General features: G+C 45.4%; 1 protein-coding gene across 10 annotated transcripts in view; it reads right to left on the reverse strand.

Moving 5' to 3' along the window:
• The window catches only part of chd9 (chromodomain helicase DNA binding protein 9), a 131,309-nt gene that overhangs the window by 76,520 nt on the left and 29,391 nt on the right, over positions 1–25,398 (reverse strand). For 9 of the 10 annotated variants that reach the window (XM_021607705.2, XM_036980987.1, XM_036980986.1 and 6 more), the window contains one exon: positions 5,997–6,445. In XM_021607705.2, coding sequence (XP_021463380.2) covers positions 5,997–6,445 — 449 coding nt within the window. Of the gene's footprint in view, positions 1–5,996; positions 6,446–10,132; positions 10,951–25,398 lie in introns of those variants that run through there. The other variant, XM_036980988.1, reaches the window with a different exon arrangement.

The following is a 25,398-nucleotide window of genomic DNA, read 5'->3' on the forward strand; positions in this document are numbered from 1 at the left end:
CACACACACACATATAAACAAAGGCAAAAGCCTTGCGAGAGGGGTCGGTCATAGTAAAACATCCTCTTCACTCCTCTGCATTGAGACAACATCCCTACAGTGACCATCCCTCCCGATAGCGGACAGAGTCCATGCCTGGTTTTCTAGTGTATGGCCTGGCACTGGGGTGTCAGCCCCTCTCTGCTCTCCCTGCTCTGGACAGATCTCCACAGACACTACTGTAAATCAGACACTTGGGGAGGAAGGCTTTGGGACTGTCTCATAGCATCACTAGCACAATCCTACAAGTCAGAGTGGAGACTGAGGAACTCTGGGATGGATCAACCTGTACTGAAGGAAGTTCATTCTTTAGATGCAGGACAGGACTAAATGTGTTTTTCATTTAGCAACATTATGTACAGGCCAAAACACTTAACTATAATGAATTTAGACTAAGGTATGTAAGAGATGACGCTACATGTTAAAAGAAAGAGTAAGGAGCTTTGATATTTCAAAATGGTTGGAATGTATGACGTAACAAGCTTCATGAAAGAAGCATTGAAACAATAGTGGAAAGGCTAGGTTTAATTCTGTGTTTAGCCTAGTTTCACAAATCAGACCTTTGCTTTACAAGTTCTACATTGTGTAAAAATAGGTTAGGTTATATCATATAAAATAAGGCTAGGGCATATTACTAACTTAGTGATGTTAGTAATAATCTCAAACATGACAAATAAATAACACCTTTCAATATGAGAATAGGGAAAAGTTCAAATAAATAGGCCTCAGTCAGCTTCCAGCGATACAACAAATATTGTGGGTTTAAATGCTAATACTGTAGCTTCACTTCCTTGGTACATTTTGAAAATGTATGCTCAGTTTGTCGGGGTCCAGCTAGCAAGCAGCATTTTAGCCAGACTGTTATACTAGCTGTCTAGTCTGTGTTTTATATATGTGCAATAAGCATAAAACACAATTATATATAGCACTGTCAACTCAATCTCATTCTGAGAATTAAGGTAGACCACTTGATTTCAACATCTGAATAAAGTGGACAGCCTAACATGCTGTTTAAACAGTTGGAGACAGAAGGGTGTGCTCATAACAATTCACTAACAATTCACTAACACGTGGACTTGAGAGATTGTTGATGAGACCTGTGTTAATTATCTATAGCCTAAAGCCTGCTACAAGAAGTTAGTCGTTATTAGTGAATGTGCATTAGTCACGGTTAAACTTGTAACAAAAAAATTGCCTTTTCATAGACGGACTTGAAAGCCAGATCATTGATTATTGCAACAAAAAAAAGCAGGTTAAACTATTTTGATAAAATAATTAAATTATTATTGGGTCTTATGGTTGTGGAAGGCTTACATTTAGCCTAAGTATAACTTCACAATCCCTGAATTAGATTATTGCTGACTGTTTGAAATGAAGTGTCAAATTGTACAACAACGCTTATTCAGAGAAAGCATGAGGGTAGGCAACAACACATCCGCCATGCTGACCCTCAACACGGGGACCCTCAGGGGTGCGTGCTTAGTTCCCTTCTGTTCACACGACTGTGTGGCCACACACGACTCCAACACCATCATTAAATTTGTCGATGACACAACTGCTGGCCTGATCACCAATGACAATGAGACAGCCTATATTTAGGAGGTCAGAGACCTGGCAGTGTGGTGCCAGGACAACAACCTCTCCCTCAATGCGGGTAAGACAAAGGAGCTTATTGTGGACTACAGAAAACTGAAGGCCGAACACTCCCATTCACATCAACGGGGCTGTAGTGGAGTGGGTCGAGAGCTTGAAGTTCCTTTGTGTCAACATCTCTAAGGACCCACACCAACACTGTCATGAAGAAGGCAAGACAACGCCTCTTCCCTCAGGACGCTGAAAAGAGTTGGCATGGGCCATCAGATCCTCAAAACGTTCTACAGCTGTACCATTGAGAGCATCTCGACAAGCTGCATCACCTCTTGCTATGGCAACTGCTTGGCATACGACCGCAAAGCACTACATAGGGTAGTGCTAACGGCCCAGTACATCACTAGGGTCGAACTCCCTGCCACCCAGGACCTCTATACCAGGTGGTGTCAGAGGAAGGCCCAAGAAATTGTCAAAGACCCAGCCACCCCAGTTCTGTTCCCTCTGCTACCGCACGGCAAACGGTAGTGGAGTGCTAAGTCTGGGACCAAAACATTCCTGAACAGCTTCTACCCCCAAGCCATTAGAGTGCTAAATAGTTACCCAGACTATCTACATTGACCCTCTTTGCACTAACTCTTTTTGACTCTGTACACACACACTGGACTCTACCCACACATTCACACTGACACTCCAAAACATACACATGAACACACACACTTACTCACACAACACGTATACATACACAGGCACATTGTCGCCACACAAACACTTACACACTCATCACAGTCCCTGCTGCTACTGTCTGTTATCTATCCTGTTGCATAGTCACTTTAACCCTACCTATATGTACATATTTACCTCAATTTCCTCATACACCTGCACAGACTCGGTACTGGTACCCCATGTATATAGCCAAGCTATAATTGGTCATTGTGTATTTATTAAATATTATATTTATTTTTTTATCCTGCATTGTTAGGAAGAGCCCGTAAGTAAGCATTTCACTGTTAGTCTACACCTGTTGTTTAAAATGTGATTTCATTTTGATTTGATTTGTTGTTTATGTTGGCCAATCAAAGCGGCATATAGGCTCAATGTGTAGCAAGTGGAGTGAGTTCACTAATGCAATGCAAGATGGAATACAAATGACAGAATTAAAATTTAGCAAAATGGGAAGTAGTAGGCTACAAGGAGCAACCAACAGATATGTAGGCTGTTGTTTGATCTGAATGGGGTTGGAGAGAAAGCACAGCATGTGGCCTCAATTAGCCCAGCTAGCTAGCTTCTCTAGGCTACTCCAGTCAAGACCGGCACTGTTATATGGGATGATAAATATCATTGTGGCTGCTACAAGTTAGCTAGTCTTGGCTGTAACTTAGTTGGCGCCTTGACGTCTCTTTCTTTCAGTCCGTCTGCTCACTCCCATTTCACAAACACCGCCCCCTCTGCAGCTGCAGCTATAGAGCACCAGCCTCTCTCCCTCGCGCAGCAGTACTCAGGTTAAAAACTTTAAAAAATATATATATATAATAATAATGAATATCTGACAAACATTCATGATACTATTCTAATAGTGAAATTATTTCAATCCTCCATCTCTAGTGTTCAACATCAGGCCCATTGGGTTTCCTGAGTATGAACCATACAGACCCGGTTCAGCCCAACCCTCCTGACAGATGTCTATTCTCCCTCATTAACATCTGCAACACGCTATCTCTCACAAACAGAGCAAAATCCATTATCTGTTACTGCCATTTCCACATGCAGCAACCGAGCTCATATAATCATTAATCATGAAGCAAGGAAGCAGGCAGGGAGACAATATAGTCGGCCATTATGTTGTTCTCAGCCCTGCTCGCTTAATGAGAATATGAAACTAGTGTCTCTCTCTATCCCTGGTTGGTTCATTTCACAGCTTCCATAACCGCCCTGGTGATGACCTGAGTGACAATATACACATTCCTCCTCCCTGCCTCCCAGCTTGCCTGTATGTCTCCCTGCCTCCCAGCTTGCCTGCATGTCTCCCTGCCTCCCAGCTTGCCTGCATGTCTCCCTGCCTCCCAGCTTGCCTGCATGTCTCCCTGCCTCCCAGCTTGCCTGCATGTCTCCCTGCCTCCCAGCTTGCCTGCACGTCTCCCTGCCTCCCAGCTTGCCTGCACGTCTCCCTGCCTCCCAGCTTGCCTGCACGTCTCCCTGCCTCCCAGCTTGCCTGCACGTCTCCCTGCCTCCCAGCTTGCCTGCACGTCTCCCTGCCTCCCAGCTTGCCTGCACGTCTCCCTGCCTCCCAGCTTGCCTGCACGTCTCCCTGCCTCCCAGCTTGCCTGCATGTCTCCCTGCCTCCCAGCTTGCCTGCATGTCTCCCTGCCTCCCAGCTTGCCTGCATGTCTCCCTGCCTCCCAGCTTGCCTGCATGTCTCCCTGCCTCCCAGCTTGCCTGCATGTCTCCCTGCCTCCCAGCTTGCCTGCATGTCTCCCTGCCTCCCAGCTTGCCTGCATGTCTCCCTGCCTCCCAGCTTGCCTGCACGTCTCCCTGCCTCCCAGCTTGCCTGCACGTCTCCCTGCCTCCCAGCTTGCCTGCACGTCTCCCTGCCTCCCAGCTTGCCTGCACGTCTCCCTGCCTCCCAGCTTGCATGCATGTCTCCCTGCCTCCCAGCTTGCCTGCATGTCTCCCTGCCTCCCAGCTTGCCTGCATGTCTCCCTGCCTCCCAGCTTGCCTGCATGTCTCCCTGCCTCCCAGCTTGCCTGCATGTCTCCCTGCCTCCCAGCTTGCCTGCCAGTCTCCCTGCCTCCCAGCTTGCCTGCCAGTCTCCCTGCCTCTCAGCTTGCCTGCATGTCTTCCTGCCTCAAAGCTTGCCTGCATGTCTTCCTGCATGTCTCCCTGCCTCCCAGCTTGCCTGCATGTCTCCCTGCCTCCCAGCTTGCCTGCACGTCTCCCTGCCTCAAAGCTTGCCTGCACGTCTTCCTGCCTCAAAGCTTGCCTGTATGTCTCCCTGCCTCCCAGCTTGCCTGCATGTCTCCCTGCCTCCCAGCTTGCCTGCATGTCTCCCTGCCTCCCAGCTTGCCTGCATGTCTCCCTGCCTCCCAGCTTGCCTGCATGTCTCCCTGCCTCCCAGCTTGCCTGCATGTCTCCCTGCCTCCCAGCTTGCCTGCATGTCTCCCTGCCTCCCAGCTTGCCTGCATGTCTTCCTGCCTCCCAGCTTGCCTTCCTGCCTCCCAGCTTGCCTGTATGTCTTCCTGCCTCCCAGCTTGCCTGCATGTCTTCCTGCCTCCCAGCTTGCCTGCATGTCTTCCTGCCTCCCAGCCTCCCAGCTTGCCTGCATGTCTTCCTGCCTCCCAGCCTCCCAGCTTGCCTGCATGTCTTCCTGCCTCCCAGCTTGCCTGTATGTCTTTCTGCCTCCCAGCTTGCCTGCATGTCTTCCTGCCTCCCAGCTTGCCTGTATGTCTTTCTGCCTCCCAGCCAGTCAGCTTGCCAGTCTTCCTGACTCCCACCCTGCCTGCACGTCTTCCTGTCTCCAAGCCTGGCTGCACGTCTCCCTGCCTCCCAGCTTGCCTGCACGTCTCCCTGCCTCCCAGCTTGCCTGCACGTCTCCCTGCCTCCCAGCTTGCCTGCACGTCTCCCTGCCTCCCAGCTTGCCTGCACGTCTCCCTGCCTCCCAGCTTGCCTGCATGTCTCCCTGCCTCCCAGCTTGCCTGCATGTCTTCCTGCCTCTCAGCTTGCCTGTACGTCTTTCTGCCTCTCAGCTTGCCAGTCTTCCTGACTCCCAGCCTGCCTGCACGTCTTCCTGTCTCCAAGCCTGGCTGCCTGTCTTTCTCCGCCTCAGATATTACATGACCTCACACTGGGTGTGGCTTACAGTATAACAACACAGTTTCATTGTACAGGGGGAAGGGAACTGCATACAGTATATACTAAATCCCTATACCCACAAGTATCTGTCATAACCTAGCTGTCCTATTTTCAACAAGCTAGCCGAAATGCTAACAGGAGCAGTTGTTGCTCCTTCCTGTCTGTATGTGTCATGAATTTTAAAATGAACTTTGAGCTGCCATCTTGGCAGCTACTATTTTACGAGCAGCTATATCTGTCAAGCTGGCAGCTGCTAGCAGATAGTCAACTAGCTATTCTATTGTGCTCCAGAAATGAATGGGCACTAAGGAAGCCAAGCCGTAAAGGAGAATTGACAGTGTGACACAACTTACTTTAGACAGGATGCAGAGCAAAAACAAAATGGTAGATTTAATGTGGAAGGCCACTGAAACTACTTTTCAAAACAAATACAACACCGTGGTCCTATGTCATGCCATACAGGTAGTGGTGTTATAAGGGCATAGTGAGGCATATGAGAACAAGGTCAGTGAGACACCTACCCGATCTTGGCCTTCTGTTTGGGCTTGGACGAGGGCACAATGCGGGCTTTCTTGGAGGCCTTGGTCCTGGTCTTGTTGCCACGGTCCCTCTCCCTGTCTCTGTCTCTGTCCCTCTCCCTCTCTCTCCTGTGGGCCGAGGAGCTCCCAGAGGGGAAGCTCTCTGGACTCATAACCCTGGGGATGTTCTTCTCTCCTCTCTCCCGGGCCTTAGCAATGGCCTCATGGATGATCCTGTTAGCCTTCTGCTGCTTGTCCTCCCCAGCCTCCTCCATCAGTTGCTGCTGCTGCTGCTCCCTCTGCTCCTTCACCAGCCTCCGCTGGGCCCGCTTCTCCAACGACAAGCTGTAGGAGGACGAAGACGAGGAGGATGAGCTGCTCTTCATCGGGGGGCTGAGGACCCGCGCTGCTGTGTGGCTGTTGGGACCATTAGCATTCTTGTTCTTGGGAGGCTGGAGAGAAGAGGAGAGAGAGGAGGGGGGATATTAATCAGACTGAGGGAACATATATACCAACAGGATGATGTCATTATAACATACATACATCTGCATTAATAGCAAGACTGGAAAGAGCTGTGTATTACAAAGGACTCTCGCCCTGATCTTAATGTAATTTCCTGCGAAGTGGATGATCTTGTGGTCGTTAACACACACACACTAATCCCCCCCACTATGCTCATGTTCTCATGTTGCCAAACCAAACCTACATTCCTGAATCTCAGACTGAATAGTTAGATCATTTAGCTCCTAGTTCTCACATTCCCCTTCAGTTAACCCCCCACAGCCTCTCTCACACATCATCTTCCCCTTCAGTTAACCCTCCACAGCCTCTCTCACACATCATCTTCCCCTTCAGTTAACCCTCCACCGCCTCTCTCACACATCATCTTCCCCTTCAGTTAACCCTCCACAGCCTCTCTCACACATCATCTTCCCCCTCAGTTAACCCTCCACAGCCTCTCTCACACATCATCTTCCCCCTGAGTTAACCCTCCACAGCCTCTCTCACACATCATCTTCCCCCTGAGTTAACCCTCCACAGCCTCTCTCACACATCATCTTCCCCCTGAGTTAACCCTCCACAGCCTCTCTCACACATCATCTTCCCCCTGAGTTAACCCTCCACAGCCTCTCTCACACATCATCTTCCCCTTCAGTTAACCCTCCACAGCCTCTCTCACACATCATCTTCCCCCTGAGTTAACCCTCCATAGCCTCTCTCACACATCATCTTCCCCCTGAGTTAACCCTCCACAGCCTCTCTCACACATCATCTTCCCCTTCAGTTAACCCTCCACAGCCTCTCTCACACATCATCTTCCCCCTGAGTTAACCCTCCACAGCCTCTCTCACACATCATCTTCCCCCTGAGTTAACCCTCCACAGCCTCTCTCGCACATCATCTTCCCCCTGAGTTAACCCTCCACAGCCTCTCTCACACATCATCTTCCCCCTGAGTTAACCCTCCACAGCCTCTCTCACACATCATCTTCCCCCTCAGGAACAGAAGTGTGAAATGTACCATATCAGCTTTGCTGCCTGGAATGAGAGTCAAGTCACCCAGTCAGGCTCAATAAGGAAATGTTGTAAACACAAAGGAATGGGATTACAAAAGTGAATCAGTGAAGCTCTGAAAAACCCCATGTGCATAACAATCAAGCTGTATACTTACACTGCTGCTTAGTGACGTGGGGAGAGAGAGAGACATTGACAGAGAAAGACTAGAAATGATGAAGCAACATGCTATGAGCTATGTGTAGTTTGTAGTCGTAGCCTTTAGCAGTAGCTGACAGAGGAGAGACATACTCAGAAATCAGCCTTCTCAGGAAGTTTAACTCATAATTTCCAAGAAATGGCAGATGAGGAAAAGTACACATTTTCATTGCACTCTGAAGGCCGTATGATATCAATGTGATTGTTGAAAGGGAAGTTACACTGATCGATCTAGAAAACAGAACACTGAAAACAACAGCCAGCTGGTCTAGAAAACACACACAGCAGAAGTCACAACAACACTGTTAGCTAGTTGTCTGTACCTCTCTTATTAGACCCTCTAAGCCTTGATAATGATATAGCCTTGACATATGCTTGATAATGATATAGCCTTGACATAGGCATGATAATGATATAGCCTTGACATAGGCTTGATAATGATATAGCCTTGACATAGCCTTGACATAGGCTTGATAATGATATAGCCTTGACATAGCCTTGACATAGGCTTGATAATGATATAACCTTGACATAGCATTGACATAGGCATGATAATGATATAGCCTTAACATAGGCTTGATAATGGTATAGCCTTGACATAGGCTTGATAATGATATAGCCTTGACATAGGCTTGATACTGATATATCCTTGACATAGGCTTGATAATGATATAGCCTTGACATAGCCTTGACATAGGCTTGATAATGATATAGCCTTGCCATAGGCTTGATACTGATATATCCTTGACATAGGCTTGATAATGATATAGCCTTGACATAGCCTTGACATAGGCTTGATAATGATATAGTCTTGACATAGGCTTGATAATGATATAGTCTTGACATAGGCTTGATAATGATATAGCCTTGACATAGGCTTGATAATGATATAGCCTTGACATAGGATTGATAATGATATAGCCTTAACATAGGCTTGATAATGGTATAGCCTTGACATAGGCTTGATAATGATATAGTCTTGACATAGGCTTGATAATGATATAGCCTTGACATAGGCTTGATAATGATATAGTCTTGACATAGGCTTGATAATGATATAGCCTTGACATAGGCTTGATAATGGTATAGCCTTGACATAGGATTGATAATGATATAGCCTTGACATAGGCTTGATAATGATATAGCCTTGACATAGGCTTGATAATGATATAGCCTTGACATAGGATTGATAGCCTTTTAAAGACAAACAACCAGTCACCAGAATATCCCATTCTGCTGCTGTGTCTCTACCCCACTACCTCACAGACATACTGAAAGTGTTGCTCTCTGAACTTTCTGCTAGCCACACATTTCCCCCCCTAGTCACATAGATTGCAGCAGCACAAACTTTCATTAAGACAGTAAGAAAGAAACAAGAGACAGGCAGGACCGGCACATGGGCTGAGGTTTATTCCCTTCGGGTGGGCCCAGAGCCTATAAATGGAGGAGCTAATCTCAACGTGTTGCAGTCAGAGTGGATGGCTACATGACCCGAGGCCGAGCCACAGCACGGCACAGCCAGTTGCTTTCCTGACTGCTAAATAAAGAGAATTATCTTGAACTGCCACAAACAAAGCAGGGGGAGGGGAGATATAAATGACAGTTCATTTGGAAGATAAACAAGAGCTGTAGCTACAGAATTATATGTTTAACGTGTGCTGTGATGCCCAGGCTATTATTGGAAATCATTGCCCAGAACTGAAATATTCTCATTATTCAAGTTCAAGGTAAAAAAAAAAGAGGGTGAGGAAAGAGAAAGTCATGGTAAAGAACAGGGAAAAGAGGGAAGGAGCAAAGGCAGAGGGCGGGAATGAGAGCAGGAATGAGAGTTTGTATAAAAAGTGAGTGAGAAAGGGAGAGAGAAGAAAAATGCACCAAAACCAAGTGCTCTGCAGCTGTGTAATACGACTATAAATAACTGAAATTACAGGCTGCCAGCACTGCAGTGACTTCAATCTCTCTCTCTGCCACCACAAGCTCCCATGAAAACACTCTGCACTGTTACAGTAAGGAAAGACTACAGAGAGATAGAGCTAGCCAGGACATTTGGGCCAGTTAGTCCGCTCACTCACTCACTAACCCCTTACTTCCCTCAGTTCCTCATGCAGAACGCTGTGTGACTGATGTACTCATCTTATGTGACACACACACACACACACACACAAACACATCGCCTTTTGCATCGAACCAGAGATGGGGAGGAATCTATGGAGATGAGAAAACGAGGGATAAAGTGAAAGGAGGGGGATAGTGAAGGGAGAGCGTAGCTAGCACAGCTAAGCAAATTAGTATGGGAAAGAGCAGCAACAAGGAGTTCAAGATGGCGACAGTGGAGCTGCATCTGGCAGGCAGCATGAGCCAGTAGCAGAGGAGGTTGTTCAGTTCCTGTCGTCCGGCCCCTCCTCTCTCTCTGTGCAGCTCACTTACCCTTCCTCTTGGCCTCTTCACTGTAGACATGTTTTTTTCTATTTTTTTGTTCTTCCTCCCCCTCTCTCTCCAACCACCTAACAAAAGCCTTGCCCTTTTGCCGGGTTTTTTCTCTCTCTTTCTCGCTCGCTCACTCTCTCTTTCGTTCGATGGTCTGTCTTGCTTGAGCTGCGTGTCCACCCCCTCCCCCCTCCACAGGCAGCGTACAGGCGGGCGGTGGAGCCTCCTCTCCTTCACCTCCTCTCCACTCCTCTCCTCCCCTAGCGGGCAGGACTCAGGCTCAGTAGGAGTGCATGGGGCTGGGCTGTTAGATCACTGGGAGAACTGGGAGCAGGGCTGGTTGCGCCAGAAGAGGTGCGAGGCAGTGGCAGTCCAGGAAGCTCGTCTCATTCTGCTGCTACTGCGTGCGGTTTGTGGTGTGAGTGTCTCTCGCTCTACCCTCCTCTCTTCCCTCCCTTCTCATTGATTCCCCTCCGCCAGCAATCCCGTGCTCTCTCCGTCCGCTCGCTCTACTCGTTCCTTTTTCTTTCCCTTCGTTCGTGCCTCTTTCTCTTACATCCCAGGGTAAGGTAGGCTACTCCTTTGTACACAAAAAGGGTTTTGAGCTAGCTAGCGGGCTTGGTTGTTTTCCTTTTTCCACTAGTTTTCCTCTCCTCTTCCCTCTCTGCCCTCCCTCTCCCGTGTTGGGGTGTGTATGGCGAGGAGCTGGAGTCTCCAGCAGCAGAGCGGTGGAAAATGAAAGCAGCACAAAGCAGCAAAATGCATCAGCATGAATATTAGAGATGTCGTTAAAATCCAGACTCGTTCTCTCTCTCTCTCTCTCTCACTCTCTCTCTCTTTGTGAGGAAGTAGGCCAGCAGATGGTGCTAGCAGTTATTACATTAACTTTCACAACTTAACCCCAAAAGCACTGAATTTCTACACAAGCACAGAGATTAACATAAATGGATTAACATAAATGGAATGCAGGCTCGCATGTGTTGCAAATTGCTCTATACATAAAAAACAGTATACACAAGAAAATGAATGACATCATTTTATGTTGTACAGAATCATAACATGAAAATCCACTATGAGATAAAACTAAACAATACAATATTAAAAGTCCAAACAGCAAACAACCAACGTGTGCAAAACCCTGAAAACATGAGGCTAAAAAGCCAGAGCACTGTCCCTAGTACAGCACACTAACACTCCCAGAGACGGTCAGTAAAGCAGTGATCTCAGACACACTCTGGTGGGGAAAGAGAGACGCAGATAGATGCTGGCCACCCAGCCACACAGGAAGAGAATCGCTCTCGAAAGAGGTGACAGGATAGCCCCCCACACACACAAATGTATGCGAGATGTGAAAGGATAGGCCGTGACGAGCCTTCTCTCCCTTCCATGACTGACAGTCACTGGAGGGGCAATGGAAGAGAGGGAGGGGGCTCCCTGGAACATGATGCAAGGGCCATGTGCTCCAGCAGGCACATGGTGCTGGGAGGGGAACACACGGACATGCCTGGCTGGCCTGGAGCCTGCCTGGCACAGGGTTAGGTCCCAGAGTGGAGACACACACATCACCAGACAGACACGCACGCATGCACGCGCTCACACACACACAAACTTAAAGAGCCATTCACCTTGCTCTAAAGCACATGACTGTGTTTTCACAGTGAACTCTCGTTTGAAACCTTGTGCACAACATATAAGCCCCTTCTCAGGTTACACAAAGGGCTACATAGCCTGGGGGTTGACTGTTAGCTCCCTGCTAGTCAGAAGTAACCCGGAACAGGTTGGTAAGCTACAGGCTATGGCTAGCCTCAATGGCTATGTGGCTAGGGGGAGGCCAAGTACCTGGAGATGGATAGTTAGCTCCCTGCTAGTTAGAAATAACAGTAACAGGTCTGAAGCTACAGACTAGTAAGCTACAGGCTAAAGGCTACATGGCTATGTGGCTAGGGGGAGGCCAAGTACCTGGAGATGGATAGTTAGCTCCCTGCTAGTTAGAAATAACAGTAACAGGTCTGAAGCTACAGACTAGTAAGCTACAGGCTAAAGGCTACATGGCTATGTGGCTAGGGGGAGGCCAAGTACCTGGAGATGGATAGTTAGCTCCCTGCTAGTTAGAAATAACAGTAACAGGTCTGAAGCTACAGACTAGTAAGCTACAGGCTAAAGGCTACATGGCTATGTGGCTAAGGGAAGGACATTTGCAGCAGAGCCTCAGCTCTCTCCCTGGCTGAAATGTAACACTGTTTAATGATATTAGAGCAGAATTATCTCACATGGATAATAGCTGAAAGGGGCACTGAGCTCTTAAGGACAAAGGCCTAGTTCACTTAGCTGATCTGTGTTGCTTTATCGGTTTAATAAGTAGACTAGTATGATTAGTAGGCCTTAAGTAAGTCAGAATCTATGTCAATATTCCTAGCTTTCCGTTAGGCGTTGGGGAAATTACAGAGAAAGAGAAGGGGAGAGAGAGGTAGGAAATAAAGAGAGACTGACTGATGTATTTAACCTCTCATCAGTCGTGGCAAACAAAGGTGAAAGATAAAAGGAAAGCCCTCCTTCCTGACTGGTTAAATATACAACAGCTTAGCTGCAATATCATTTGGCTCTGCTATCTCCAGCCGATGTCTGAGCACAACTCTCTTAAAAAAACCTGCCAGACACCTAACTCTGTGGAAGAACATTGGAACTACAAACACGACAAAACATTGAACTGTACAACTGTAGGAATAACATAAGACTGGTTAAAGTCCAACGTAGAGTATGTGTGGGAGGTCACAATGTACACAGTCGGTTGTGTTAACTCATGTGTTTGTCCCCATGCCCATCTCTAGATAAATAAGCCTGTGCTGTGCCGCGCGTGTGTGTGCGTGCGCGCGCGTGTGTGTGTGCGCATTCATGTGTCCGTGTATGCCTCGGGAGTTTGGACTGCTGTTCTAGGAGAGACGGAACGAAGGGAATTAAATGACACAACATGTCAATTACCGTCCCTGCAGTGGAGCAAGAACATGTCACATGCCAGAGGGGAGCATCCCATACAACAGGAATAAACTATAGCATAGTGGCAGTGGGCCTCACTCTCACAGAAACAGAGCCTCACTCTCACAGAGACAGAACCTCACTCTCACAGAGACAGAGCCTCACTCACAGAGACAGAGCCTCACTCACAGAGACAGAGCCTCACTCTCACAGAGACAGAGCCTCATTCTCACAGAGACAGAGCCTCACTCTCACAGAGACAGAGCCTCACTCTCACAGAGACAGAGCCTCACTCTCACAGAAACAGAGCCCCACTCTCACAGAGACAGAGCCTCACTTTCACAGAGACAGAGCCTCACTCTCACAGAGACAGAGCCTCACTCTCACAGAGACAGAACCTCACTCTCACAGAGACAGAGCCTCACTCTCACAGAGACAGAGCCTCACTCTCACAGAGACAGAGCCTCACTCTCACAGAGACAGAGCCTCACTCTCACAGAGACAGAGCCTCACTCTCACAGAGACAGAGCCTCACCCTCACAGAGACAGAGCCTCACTCTCACAGAGACAGAGCCTCACTCTCACAGAAACAGAGCCTCACTCTCACAGAGACAGAGCCTCACTCTCACAGAGACAGAACCTCACTCTCACAGAGACAGAACCTCACTCTCACAGAGCCCCTGAAAAAGATCAATGCACAGCTATAGAACACTGTCAAGAACACAGGTAAAAAAATACTGTATGTATAGTGTAATTCAGGGAGCTATTTTAACAACAGTTCTTTCAGAGACTTGGCCTAAACAGTATGCAGCGATGTTATGTACTGCATGAACATTTGAACACCTGATCACCTGATATGGAGTACAGTGCGCTGATGTATAGTACACTGAGGGGTTCACTGGGACGGACAGACAGTATCCTTTAAGTCTGGGACGACATCATAATGCAAAAGACTACATAACAGGCTGTTCAATGAGAGAGAGAGAGAGAGAGAGAGAGAGAGAGAGAGAGAGAGATAACACCCATGTATACGTAGATTCATACACAGGAAGGCTTTTAGCTGCCAGCGACTGGCTCTGCACAGGGTGTATTGTCTCTCTAGGCTGAGGATGTGTTGGTGAAAACAAGGAAGAAATAGGAGGCAGCCAGGCACACATGCTTAAATGGTCACATGGCTTGGTGGAGCTGTGGCGCTTTGGCAACCCAACGGTTAACATGCAAATAGGCCTCCCGGCAGAGAAATTAGTGTGCTGGGGGGGCTTCCCTCTAAAGTGTGTGTGAGTGAGTGAGTGAGTGAGTGAGTGAGTGAGTGAGTGAGTGAGTGAGTGAGTGAGTGAGTGAGAGAGAGAAAGAGATACTGAGGGAGTCAGAGGCACAGGTGTGAGTCGAAACAGTCCATTATAACATCATCACAGACTCAGAGCCTGTATTAGTGTGCCTGCCACTATTACTTCTGCCTCCCCCTGAGGGCCTTTGAGTAGGACTCCACTAAAACGCTGTTAGAGAAATTGACATTTATCATCCTAGGACAGGATGGAACCCGCACTATAACTGTGCACACACATAGCCAATCATAGAGCCCACAAAACTAACCATATCAACAGTTAGCCTATATTTTCACCCACTAGGTAGTGCTGTAATGCTGGATGTATAAGCTAGTAGGAGAGTGCATCTGTTGTAACAGAGAGAGCTGAGCAAGTGAACAGTGTTCCTTCAGAGCAAATATAGGAGACAGTGTGTGGTACTGGTCCCTAGAACTTTAATCAATGACAGCCTACTTTTCTTTTGATGACTAATAAAGTGCATAGTACAGGAATAATAGAGATGATCCACTGCTTCTCTCTCACTTCAGCCTTTGCCTAAACGTTTTCCTTTTAAAAATATCTGAAGTCTACCTAGAAGTCAACCTTTGACGTCGACTCTTCCTTAAAATCACTCCTCACAGCAAAGTGTGTCGTGTCTTTGTGCGTAACGTCCCTAAAAACTGTTATTGGCCTTGTGTTGTGAGAGGGATAATACCAGCAGTATACAACACTACTCACCTTCCCAGTTCCCAACCATAGCCTAACCAGAGACCAAACCTACTGCCGGGTTAATGGAATATAGATTAGTCTGTCAGGAGGTGGGGAAGAGATTAGGCCTGTTAATTAGGCCTATGGCTGTGGACCAATTTAAAGTCATGCATGGAGAGTGAGGAAAGAGACAGAGAGGAGAGAGAGGAGAGAGATGGAGTGTGTGTATGAGAGAAAGAGATAGAGAGGGGGAGGTAGAGAGGTGTAGTTGATAAATGAAAGGGGGCACACTGCACGGTGATGCTTCCTGAACCAATTAAAAAGAGCATCAGGCCTTAATGATCCTTCACAGGGTAGGAGAGGGAAGGTAAGGTGTGCTGGCGCCAACCTCTTGTCCCGGGGAGAGGCTAATAACAGAAGTGACACTCAGTGGGCTAACAGGGCTTACAGGTCCTCCTTCCTCACTCTCAGACCTGGTCCACTTTGACCTGTGCTGTCACAGCCTGGCTGGCACACAGCTCTAGCAGGTCACATGGCAGCAGGGCCTTAGGCAGAGCTGCAGTAGTACAATATGTGGCATTTAACTGGGCTGTATTCACATAGGGTTGACCCAAACCATACTGTCTGGCTCTGATAGAATAAGAAAATAGTGGTATGTTGGATGTGTAACCAGGCAAATGGCCAGCCCAGTACAGCTCAGATTAGTTTGGCTCAGTGTGAAAAGGGTACTGCTTGCCTGTATCTGGATGGAGGAGCGGAGGTGGAGAAATGTGGGTGGCAGAAGGACGGACATATTACAGAGTTAAGTCTAATACCATAGCCTAATTAGGCTAATGTTCTGCAGCCCATGTGTGGTAGGCTAGGCCTACAGATTAGGAAGGGGGAAACTACAGGGAATTATCCATTCTGTATAGAAACACTATCAATAAAGTTGTATTGAATTAAAAAATCTAGTGTTCTTATTCCTTATGTGAGGGATAATCGAGGGGCTATGCGTTCTATGGAAAATAATGGATGACGTGGAAGGTGTGTTCCAAAATGCGCTAGCGAAGTGAAACTGACCTTCAACAGAGTTGCATTATTTTCCTGAGAACGCATAGCCCCTCTTCGATTATCTCTTTTATACCACGGCTATAATTTAACACATTTGCCGCTCAAAGAAACTTGTTAGTTTAGCTAACCAAACCATCAGTCCTAGCTTGCCATTATGAAAATCTGATTCAACAATGCCAGTAAAGTTTTCAATTCAAGTTTTGATTTAAAAAGCAGCTCAAACATAGAACATGTAAGAATGAACTATAGCCATTGAGTTCTACCGCGCTAATATAAGGAATTATACAACGGGTGGGTCTAATCCTGAATGCTGATTGGTTAAAACCGCATTCCATTTGGTGTCTATTCCACAAGTTACCACCGGTTAAATCTATGAAGTTAAAATGCCTAATTACTCTGTTCCATCTGACTGCGCAATTCACTGTCTCGTCAACCCAGCCAAGCAATTTATAAACTTAATCTCCACTATGAAAAGCATCTAGACATTCTCACATTTATTTTAGACTAACATTTAGTTTTCAACAGTGGAGATTTGTATAAACCTTGCTGTCTGTCTCTCCGACATTTGCAACATTGCTTCAATATTCAAATTCAATCTCCAGCTGTCCCATAGTAATGAACGTGTCGGGAGTCGGGACGAGACAGACAGACAGGCAGCGTTTTTCAGCCAGTCGAAATCATGAGGAAGCTGGCATAATTTTATGGATATATACAAAGAAAAGTAAATTGAAAAAATGTAAAAAGTGAAGCTAGTTTGCAGTCTTTCCAGATTCAATTTGAGGTGATTGTGTTAGCTGTGTTGTTGGCTTGCTCCTCTGAACAACAGTGTCCTGACGAGTGAGCACATTTTCTATGCCAGGAAAAATCCCGCCTCATTAGCTCATTGTTATGGATGTGTTCAAATAAATGTCACTAGAAAACAGTGTAAACAAATGCAAATGCAGCTACTTTGCTGTTATTCTGGCTGCACTTTTTGACGTGACTGTAAGTTAGCCGTAGTTGGCTAACTAGCAAGCAAGAGATAAGAACTTTACCAGCCATTATGGCAATGGAACATTTAGAACGAACGACTGGGTCGCGTCCATACTGTAGATACAGAACAAAAAGACAGAACGACTGAGTCGCGTCTCTGGCAACCGAACCGATAGAACAAACGACCAGCCGGCATGGGTAGCAACCCTAGATTTGTGTCGGGACTATATCTTGTGGAAGGATGAAATAGTATGAATAAATTCATGAAAATGTTTTTAATGAAAATTTGTCAATCATTATTTGAATATGTTGGTAACTGGTTGTATAAAAGTGATAATGCCCAAGAAGCCGGTGTTTAGAGGATATATTGGCTTGGTCTCGGGCCTGACAACACCAGCGCCAATTTTTCCTCCAAACACCGGCTTCTCGGCATTATCACTAAAATAACTCACACTCTAGAATGCCCTTCAAGCCAATCAGAAACAAGTATTCAACAATGCCATGGTATAAACATGAATAACATTATGTTCCCAGTCCAAAGTTACATATTATACTGTATAAGTCTAGGCCTCATTTCCTAAGAAATGCACTTACACTACTAGGTGGTATAATGGTATTAAACACTGTAGATCTATACACAGGAGAACTATAGCTTCAACCAAGTACACACTCCTAGTACGCTAGGCTGTGTGTGTGGGCCTCCCTCTCTGTTCTGTTGGAGATATTTATAGTTATTACCCAGAAAGCTCTAAGGCCCAGGCCAAGACACACACACACGCAGGCACTTGCACACACACACACAGGCACACACACACAGCTTGGCATGTAATTCCTTGCAAATGCAGCGATTAGCAATTCACATAGGTTATGATATCATTAGCCGTACCTGCCATGGCAGAGAGAGAGGGCTGCACCATCACACCCATTACACATCCTCAAATAGCTCCCAATGAAGAAGCTTTACTAACAGCCACCTATTAGCTTGCCATTAGTCATTCAGTTAACTGACTCCTTCATTTCATTAAGAGAGGGATGCGATGGCCATTTGCATCTCTGATAGGAGTAGTTCATGGATGGACTGGGACTGGGCAGGGTAAGGTAAGGTAGTTTGGGCCTGGTCGTTAGGGATTCTATAGGATAGCAGAGGGGTGACAGAGGGAAGAGGGCAGTCTGGGGTCATTGAAGATGATGCTGTATCTCTCATTAGCACAGTATGAGCAGCCTACTTACCGGGGAGGGGATTCTAACAACAGTGGTTCCCTTAGGGCTTAGACCAGCGATTCTCAACTAATTTGGGTTGTGGGAGGTTTTGAATGGGTCTCGCGCAGGATGTCTGAGCAAAAAATGAAATATAAATGAAAAAGATTGTCCAGTCTGAACTTAACCAATTTAAACCCGGTAGAAAGTGTGTAGAAATTATAATGAATTTACATTTTAAAATAATCTCTGAACAAATTGTCTTCAATCACAGCATTTTCAATATAGAGCTATTAGCAGCGGTATTTGGGTCTCAAACCAGTGAGTTTATTAACATTCTTCAACATTCTGTTTTCAACATATTTATTAACATTCTGTCCATGTAATTATTGACAATGAAAGAGGTGGGAATGTTGTTTCCTTTTCATATAATTGATACATGTACCGTAATTTCTGGACTATTAAGCTCACCTGAATATAAGCCACACCCACTGAATTAAAAAAAAAAACGTATTTTGTACATAAATAAGCCGCACATGTCTATAAGTCGCAGGTGCCTACCGGTATTTTGAAACAAATGAACTTTACACAGCCTTTAAACACAGCTTGTAACAAAAATAAATAGGCTTTTAAACTAAACACAGCTTGTAACAAAAATAAATAGGCTTTTAAACGAAACACGGCTTGTAACAAAAATAAATAGGCTTTTAAACGAAACACGGCTTGTAACAAAAATAAATAGGCTTTTAAACGAAACACGGCTTGTAACAAAAATAAATAGGCTTTTAAACGAAACATGGCTTGTAACAAAAATTTAAAAAATAGCAGTAAACAGTAGCCTACCAAGAAAGTCATTGGTCACTATCTTCCTCCTCCTGTGCTCTGAAACCACTGAAGTCATCTCCTTCGGTGTCGGATTTGAATAGCCTCAGAATTGCTTCATCCGATGTTGGATCGTTTTCATTGTTGCTCTCGTCACTTTCATCCGGAGGCAAATTCCCCGCGGAACTCATGCTGCCCTCTTCAACACGCAGCAGTCCAGCCTTTCGAAACCCGTTGATGATAGTGGATTTTTTGACAATGCTCCACGCTGTCAGGACCCACTGGCAGACTTGACCATAAGTTGCTCTTCGCATGCGGCCCGTTTTAGTGAAGGATTTCTCCCCACTTGTCATCCAAGCCTCCCACTGAACACGTCAGTTCCTCATGTTGCTGTTTCCAACGTCTTATCGACTCATTAAGGCCAAGCTCCCGTGCAGCAGCTCTATTTCCTTTTCCAACAGCTAGATCGATCGCCTTCAACTTAAAAGCTGCATCATATGCATTTCTCCGTTTCTCCAAAATGACTACCATAATCAGAATGATGGGAAGTTTGAGCGTGCTTGATTTACGTCACATTATGTGACGGTGCTCAGTTTTTTGGGGTCATGAATCTTGTGAAAGTGGGAAAAATCCATAAATTAGCCGCGTCATTGTATAAACCGCGAGGTTCAAAGCGTGGGAATAAAGTAGCGGCTTATAGTCCGGAAATTACGGTACTATCAATAGAGCATTCAAAATTGTTTCCCATATTATAATTTGGATATTCTTTTTCACAATGCGAATATTGGCTCCTAACTGAGACAACCTGGTTCAATTTGGGTCCCGAGGCAAAACCAACTGTGACCAACTCATCTTTACTGCTTGTTCAGAGAGAGAGAGAGAGAGAGCGGTGCAGTCAAGCAAATTTAAGAGGGCATTTTAAGGCTGGCATAGGCAGGTCTGTGTGTGTGTGTGTGTGTGTGTGTGTGTGTGTGTATATGTATGTGTGTGTGTGTGTGTGTGTGTGTGAGAAAAATGAGAGAGAAACTGAGAGCCAATTCATCTAGAGGATTTCTCCTCCACAATCACTAGATGTAACAGTGTAACCACAGCCCCATCATCTGTCAGCCTGACCGACAGGTTCATTTCAGCACAGCTCCCAGCAGACTGCATGGCCCTCTATGATGGACTGAGCTGATTCAGGAGAACATAAGAATGAAAACATCTATCAATGGGTGTTCCCCCACAATTGTCAAATATATGGTCATAGGCACCCACAGGCGATGTTGGGCACCCCCAAGACTCAATGTATAATTGGAACTATGAGCTTCAGAGCGCAGAGCCAGGGTGGAGGTCCCTATGGGTCTGCAACGTTAGGCACAGGTGGTTGGTGGCACCATAAATGGGGAGTACGGACTTGTTGTTCCATAGGAACCATTGGCTCCATTCCAGCCATTATTATGAGCCGTCCTCCCCTCAGCAGCCTCCACTGGCGTTTGGCTATGACGGAGTAGAGAGGTGTAGGTGGGGGAAACGGCAGGGGGCTCACATCACTGTTAGACCTTTACAGTTCCTTCATTATTGAAGCTCTGGAAAGAAGGAGTATAGCTGCTGGCTAGGAGATACACACACGCACACAGGCACACACACACAAGTGCATACTGAGACAGCTGTGCATGCATACACATGTGTTGTGCACGCACACACAGATCATAAGCAAATTTACACACAAAAGCACAAACACACACAGACACAAACACACACGTCACAAACAGTGAGAGAGAGAGAAAGGCTGGGTTTAACTTCCTCCTCCAGAGCAGGACAGAGCAGAGGGAGACAGGGGCCTGTGCGAAGGAATGGCTGTGGGGGGCGAGGAAGAGACAGGGAGGATGAAAACCATCCCAGAAACACAGGCAGGGACACGAGAGGGAAAGGATTTTCAAATTGCCTCTATCACATAATTTAGACAAAAGGGATTTTCATACATTTCTAAACATAGGCCTATTCCTTGCTTGAGAACTGAGAAATTAACCAGCATTGCCTGGAGGTAATATACAAAATAGTATCATTTATGCATGCAAATTAGCAATTGGTGGGTTCATTGCCATGCTATAGTTCTCCATAATATGAAGTTAAATCAGGAGAAGGCAGGTTGCTAGCAGTAAAAAAAGCAGACATCAGTGCTGCAACTGAGAAATTGCACCCCAACGTCGGCAGAAAATATTTTTGCTATCTCAGATTGTTCTGGCAATTCTCACATACAAATGGGGCAAAAAAGGATTTAGACAGCCACCAACTGTGCAAGTTCTTCCACTTAAAAAGATGAGAGAGGCCTGAAATTTTCAACATAGGTACACTTCAACTATGACAGACAAAATGAGAAAAAAAAATCCTGAAAATCACATTGTAGGATTTTTTATGAATTTATTTGCAAATTATGGTGAAAAATAAGTATTTGGTCAATAGCAAAAGTTTCTCAATACTTTGTTATATACCCTTTGTTGGCAATGACAGAGGTCAAACGTTTTCTGTAAGTCTTCACAAGGTTTTCACACACTGTTGCTGGTATTTTGGCCCATTCCTCCATGCAGATCTCCTCTAGAGCAGTGATGTTTTGGGGCTGTTGCTGGGCAACACGGATTTTCAACTCCCTCCAAAGATTTTCTATGGGGTTGAGATCTGGAGACTGGCTAGGCCACTCCAGGACCTTGAAATGCTTCTTACGAAGCCACTCCTTCGTTGCCCGGGCGGTGTGTTTGGGATCATTGACATGCTGAAAGACCCAGCCACGTTTCATCTTCAATGCCCTTGCTGATGGAAGGAGGTTTTCACTCAAAATCTCACGATACATGGCCCCATTCATTCTTTCCTTTACACGGATCAGTCGTCCTGGTCCCTTTGCAGAAAAACTGTTTCCACCCCCATGCTTCACAGTAGGTATGGTGTTCTTTGGATGCAACTCAGCATTCTTTGTCCTCCAAACACGACGAGTTGAGTTTTTACCAAAAAGTTATATTTTGGTTTGATCTGACCATATGACATTCTCCCAATCTTCTTCTGGATCATCCAAATGCTCTCTAGCAAACTTCAGACGGGCCTGGACATGTACTGGCTTAAGCAGGGGGACACGTCTGGCACTGCAGGATTTGAGTCCCTGGCGGCGTAGTGTGTTACTGATGGTAGGCTTTGTTACTTTGGTCCCAGCTCTCTGCAGGTCATTCACTAGGTCCCCCCGTGTGGTTCTGCGATTTTTGCTCACCATTCTTGTGATCATTTTGACCCCACGGGGTGAGATCTTGCGTGGAGCCTCAGATCGAGGGAGATTATCAGTGGTCTTGTATGTCTTCCATTTCCTAATAATTGCTCCCACAGTTGATTTCTTCAAACCAAGCTGCTTACCCATTGCAGATTCAGTCTTCCCAGCCTGGTGCAGGTCTACAATTTTGTTTCTGGTGTCCTTTGACAGCTCTTTGGTCTTGGCCATAGTGGAGTTTGGAGTGTGACTGTTTGAGGTTGTGGACAGGTGTCTTTTATACTGATAAGTTCAAACAAGTGCCATTAATACAGGTAACGAGTGGAGGACAGAGGAGCCTCTTAAAGAAGAAGTTACAGGTATGTGAGATCCAGAAATCTTGCTTGTTTGTAGGTGACCAAATACTTATTTTCCACCATAATTTGCAAATACAGTGCCTTGCGAAAGTATTCGGCACCCTTGAACTTTGCGATCTTTTGCCACATTTCAGGCTTCAAACATAAAGATATAAAACTGTATTTTTTTGTGAAGAATCAACAACAAGTGGGACACAATCATGAAGTGGAACGACATTTATTGGATATTTCAAACTTTTTTAACAAATCAAAAACTGAAAAATTGGGCGTGCAAAATTATTCAGCCCCCTTAAGTTAATACTTTGTAGCGCCACCTTTTGCTGCGATTACAGCTGTAAGTCGCTTGGGGTATGTCGCTATCAGTTTTGCACATCGAGATACTGAAATTTTTTCCCATTCCTCCTTGCAAAACAGCTCGAGCTCAGTGAGGTTGGATGGAGAGCATTTGTGAACAGCAGTTGTCAGTTCTTTCCACAGATTCTCGATTGGATTCAGGTCTGGACTTTGACTTGGCCATTCTAACACCTGGATATGTTTATTTTTGAACCATTCCATTGTAGATTTTGCTTTATGTTTTGGATCATTTTCTTGTTGGAAGAAAAATCTCTCAGGTCTTTTGCAGACTCCATCAGGTTTTCTTCCAGAATGGTCCTGTATTTGGCTCCACCCATCTTCCCATCAATTTTAACCATCTTCCCTGTCCCTGCTGAAGAAAAGCAGGCCCAAACCATGATGCTGCCACCACCATGTTTGACAGTGGGGATGGTGTGTTCAGCTGTGTTGCTTTTACGCCAAACATAACGTTTTGCATTGTAGCCAAAAAGTTCAATTTTGGTTTCATCTGACCAGAGCACCTTCTTCCACATGTTTGGTGTGTCTCCCAAGTGGCTTGTGGCAAACAAACCAACACTTTTTATGGATATCTTTAAGAAATGGCTTTCTTCTTGCCACTCTTCCATAAAGGCCAGATTTGTGCAATATACGACTGATTGTTGTCCTATGGACAGAGTCTCCCACCTCAGCTGTAGATCTCTGCAGTTCATCCAGAGTGATCATGGCCCTCTTGGCTGCATCTCTGATCAGTCTTCTCCTTGTATGAGCTGAAAGTTTAGAGGGACGGCCAGGTCTTGGTAGATTTGCAGTGGTCTGATACTCCTTCCATTTCAATATTATCGCTTGCACAGTGCTCCTTGGGATGTTTAAAGCTTGGGAAATCTTTTTGTATCCAAATCCGGCTTTAAACTTCTTCACAACAGTATCTCGGACCTGCCTGGTGTGTTCCTTGGTCTTGATGATGCTCTCTGCGCTTTTAACGTACCTCTGAGACTATCACAGTGCACGTGCATTTATACGGAGACTTGATTACACACAGGTGGATTGTATTTATCCTCATTAGTCATTTAGGTCAACATTGGATCATTCAGAGATCCTCACTGAACTTCTGGAGAGAGTTTGCTGCACTGAAAGTAAAGGGGCTGAATAATTTTGCACGCCCAATTTTTCAGTTTTTGATTTGTTAAAAAAGTTTGAAATATCCAATAAATGTCGTTCCACTTCATGATTGTGTCCCACTTGTTGTTGATTCTTCACAAAAAAATACAGTTTTATATCTTTATGTTTGAAGCCTGAAATATGGCAAAAGGTCGCAAAGTTCAAGGGGGCCGAATACTTTCGCAAGGCACTGTAAATTCATAAAAAATCCTACAATGTGATTTTCTGGATTTTTTTTCTCATTTTGTCTGTCATAGTTGAAGTGTACCTATGATGAAAATTACAGGCCTCTCTCATATTTTTAAGTGGGAGAACTTGCACAATTGGTGGCTGACTAAATACTTTTTTGCCCCACTGTATGAACTTTATTGGGAGGAAGGATGTTTGACATGCTTTTTACTTTTTACATTTAAATCATGATGAAAGTGGACATTTTAGGACCCCTTTTTAGACCTATACATGCCTCCTGTAAAACCTTATGATCCTTGAACCGTACATGATACAGACAACAAATTGGTTCATTATACTCCTTATAGAGACTCTAACAAATGGAGAATGTCTAGATTCTGAAATACACATTTTCACATTAATTCATTCAATATAAAAAACATGCATATGAATATCTCAAAAGTACCCTGACATACATGACATTTCCAGTGGGTTCTCTGTTAATTCTGAAGTTGTGATATATTTTATGAGCACCGCCAACACGGTGAATGGGAAAATGGATTGAAAGGGCTGTGATTGGTTAATGACCTATAATGTACATTTCTACGTATAAAATTGATCATATCTACAAAAGTACCAGAGAGCTCTCTCTGGAAATTTGACATTTTTGACAAGTACATTGTTCTAAACAATGTTTTTTTTTAAACAAGCAAAATCAAAAAGGGTACTTTTGAGATATTTATATTTTATGTTGAATAAATGAATGTGTTTTTTTTTTTTCAGAATCTAGGGGCGGCATGTAACCTAGTGGTTAGAGCGTTGGGACAGTTACCGAAAGGTTGCAGGTTCGAATCCCCAAGCTGATAAGGTACAAATCTCTCCTTCTGCCCCAGAACGAGGCAGTTCCCCGGTAGGCCGTCCTTGTAAATAAGAATTTGTTCTTAACTGACTTGTCTAGTTAAATAAAGGTTACACACATACTCCACATTT

This window comes from Oncorhynchus mykiss, chromosome 6 (assembly GCF_013265735.2).
Source record: "Oncorhynchus mykiss isolate Arlee chromosome 6, USDA_OmykA_1.1, whole genome shotgun sequence".
NCBI classification, from domain to species: Eukaryota; Metazoa; Chordata; class Actinopteri; order Salmoniformes; family Salmonidae; genus Oncorhynchus; species Oncorhynchus mykiss.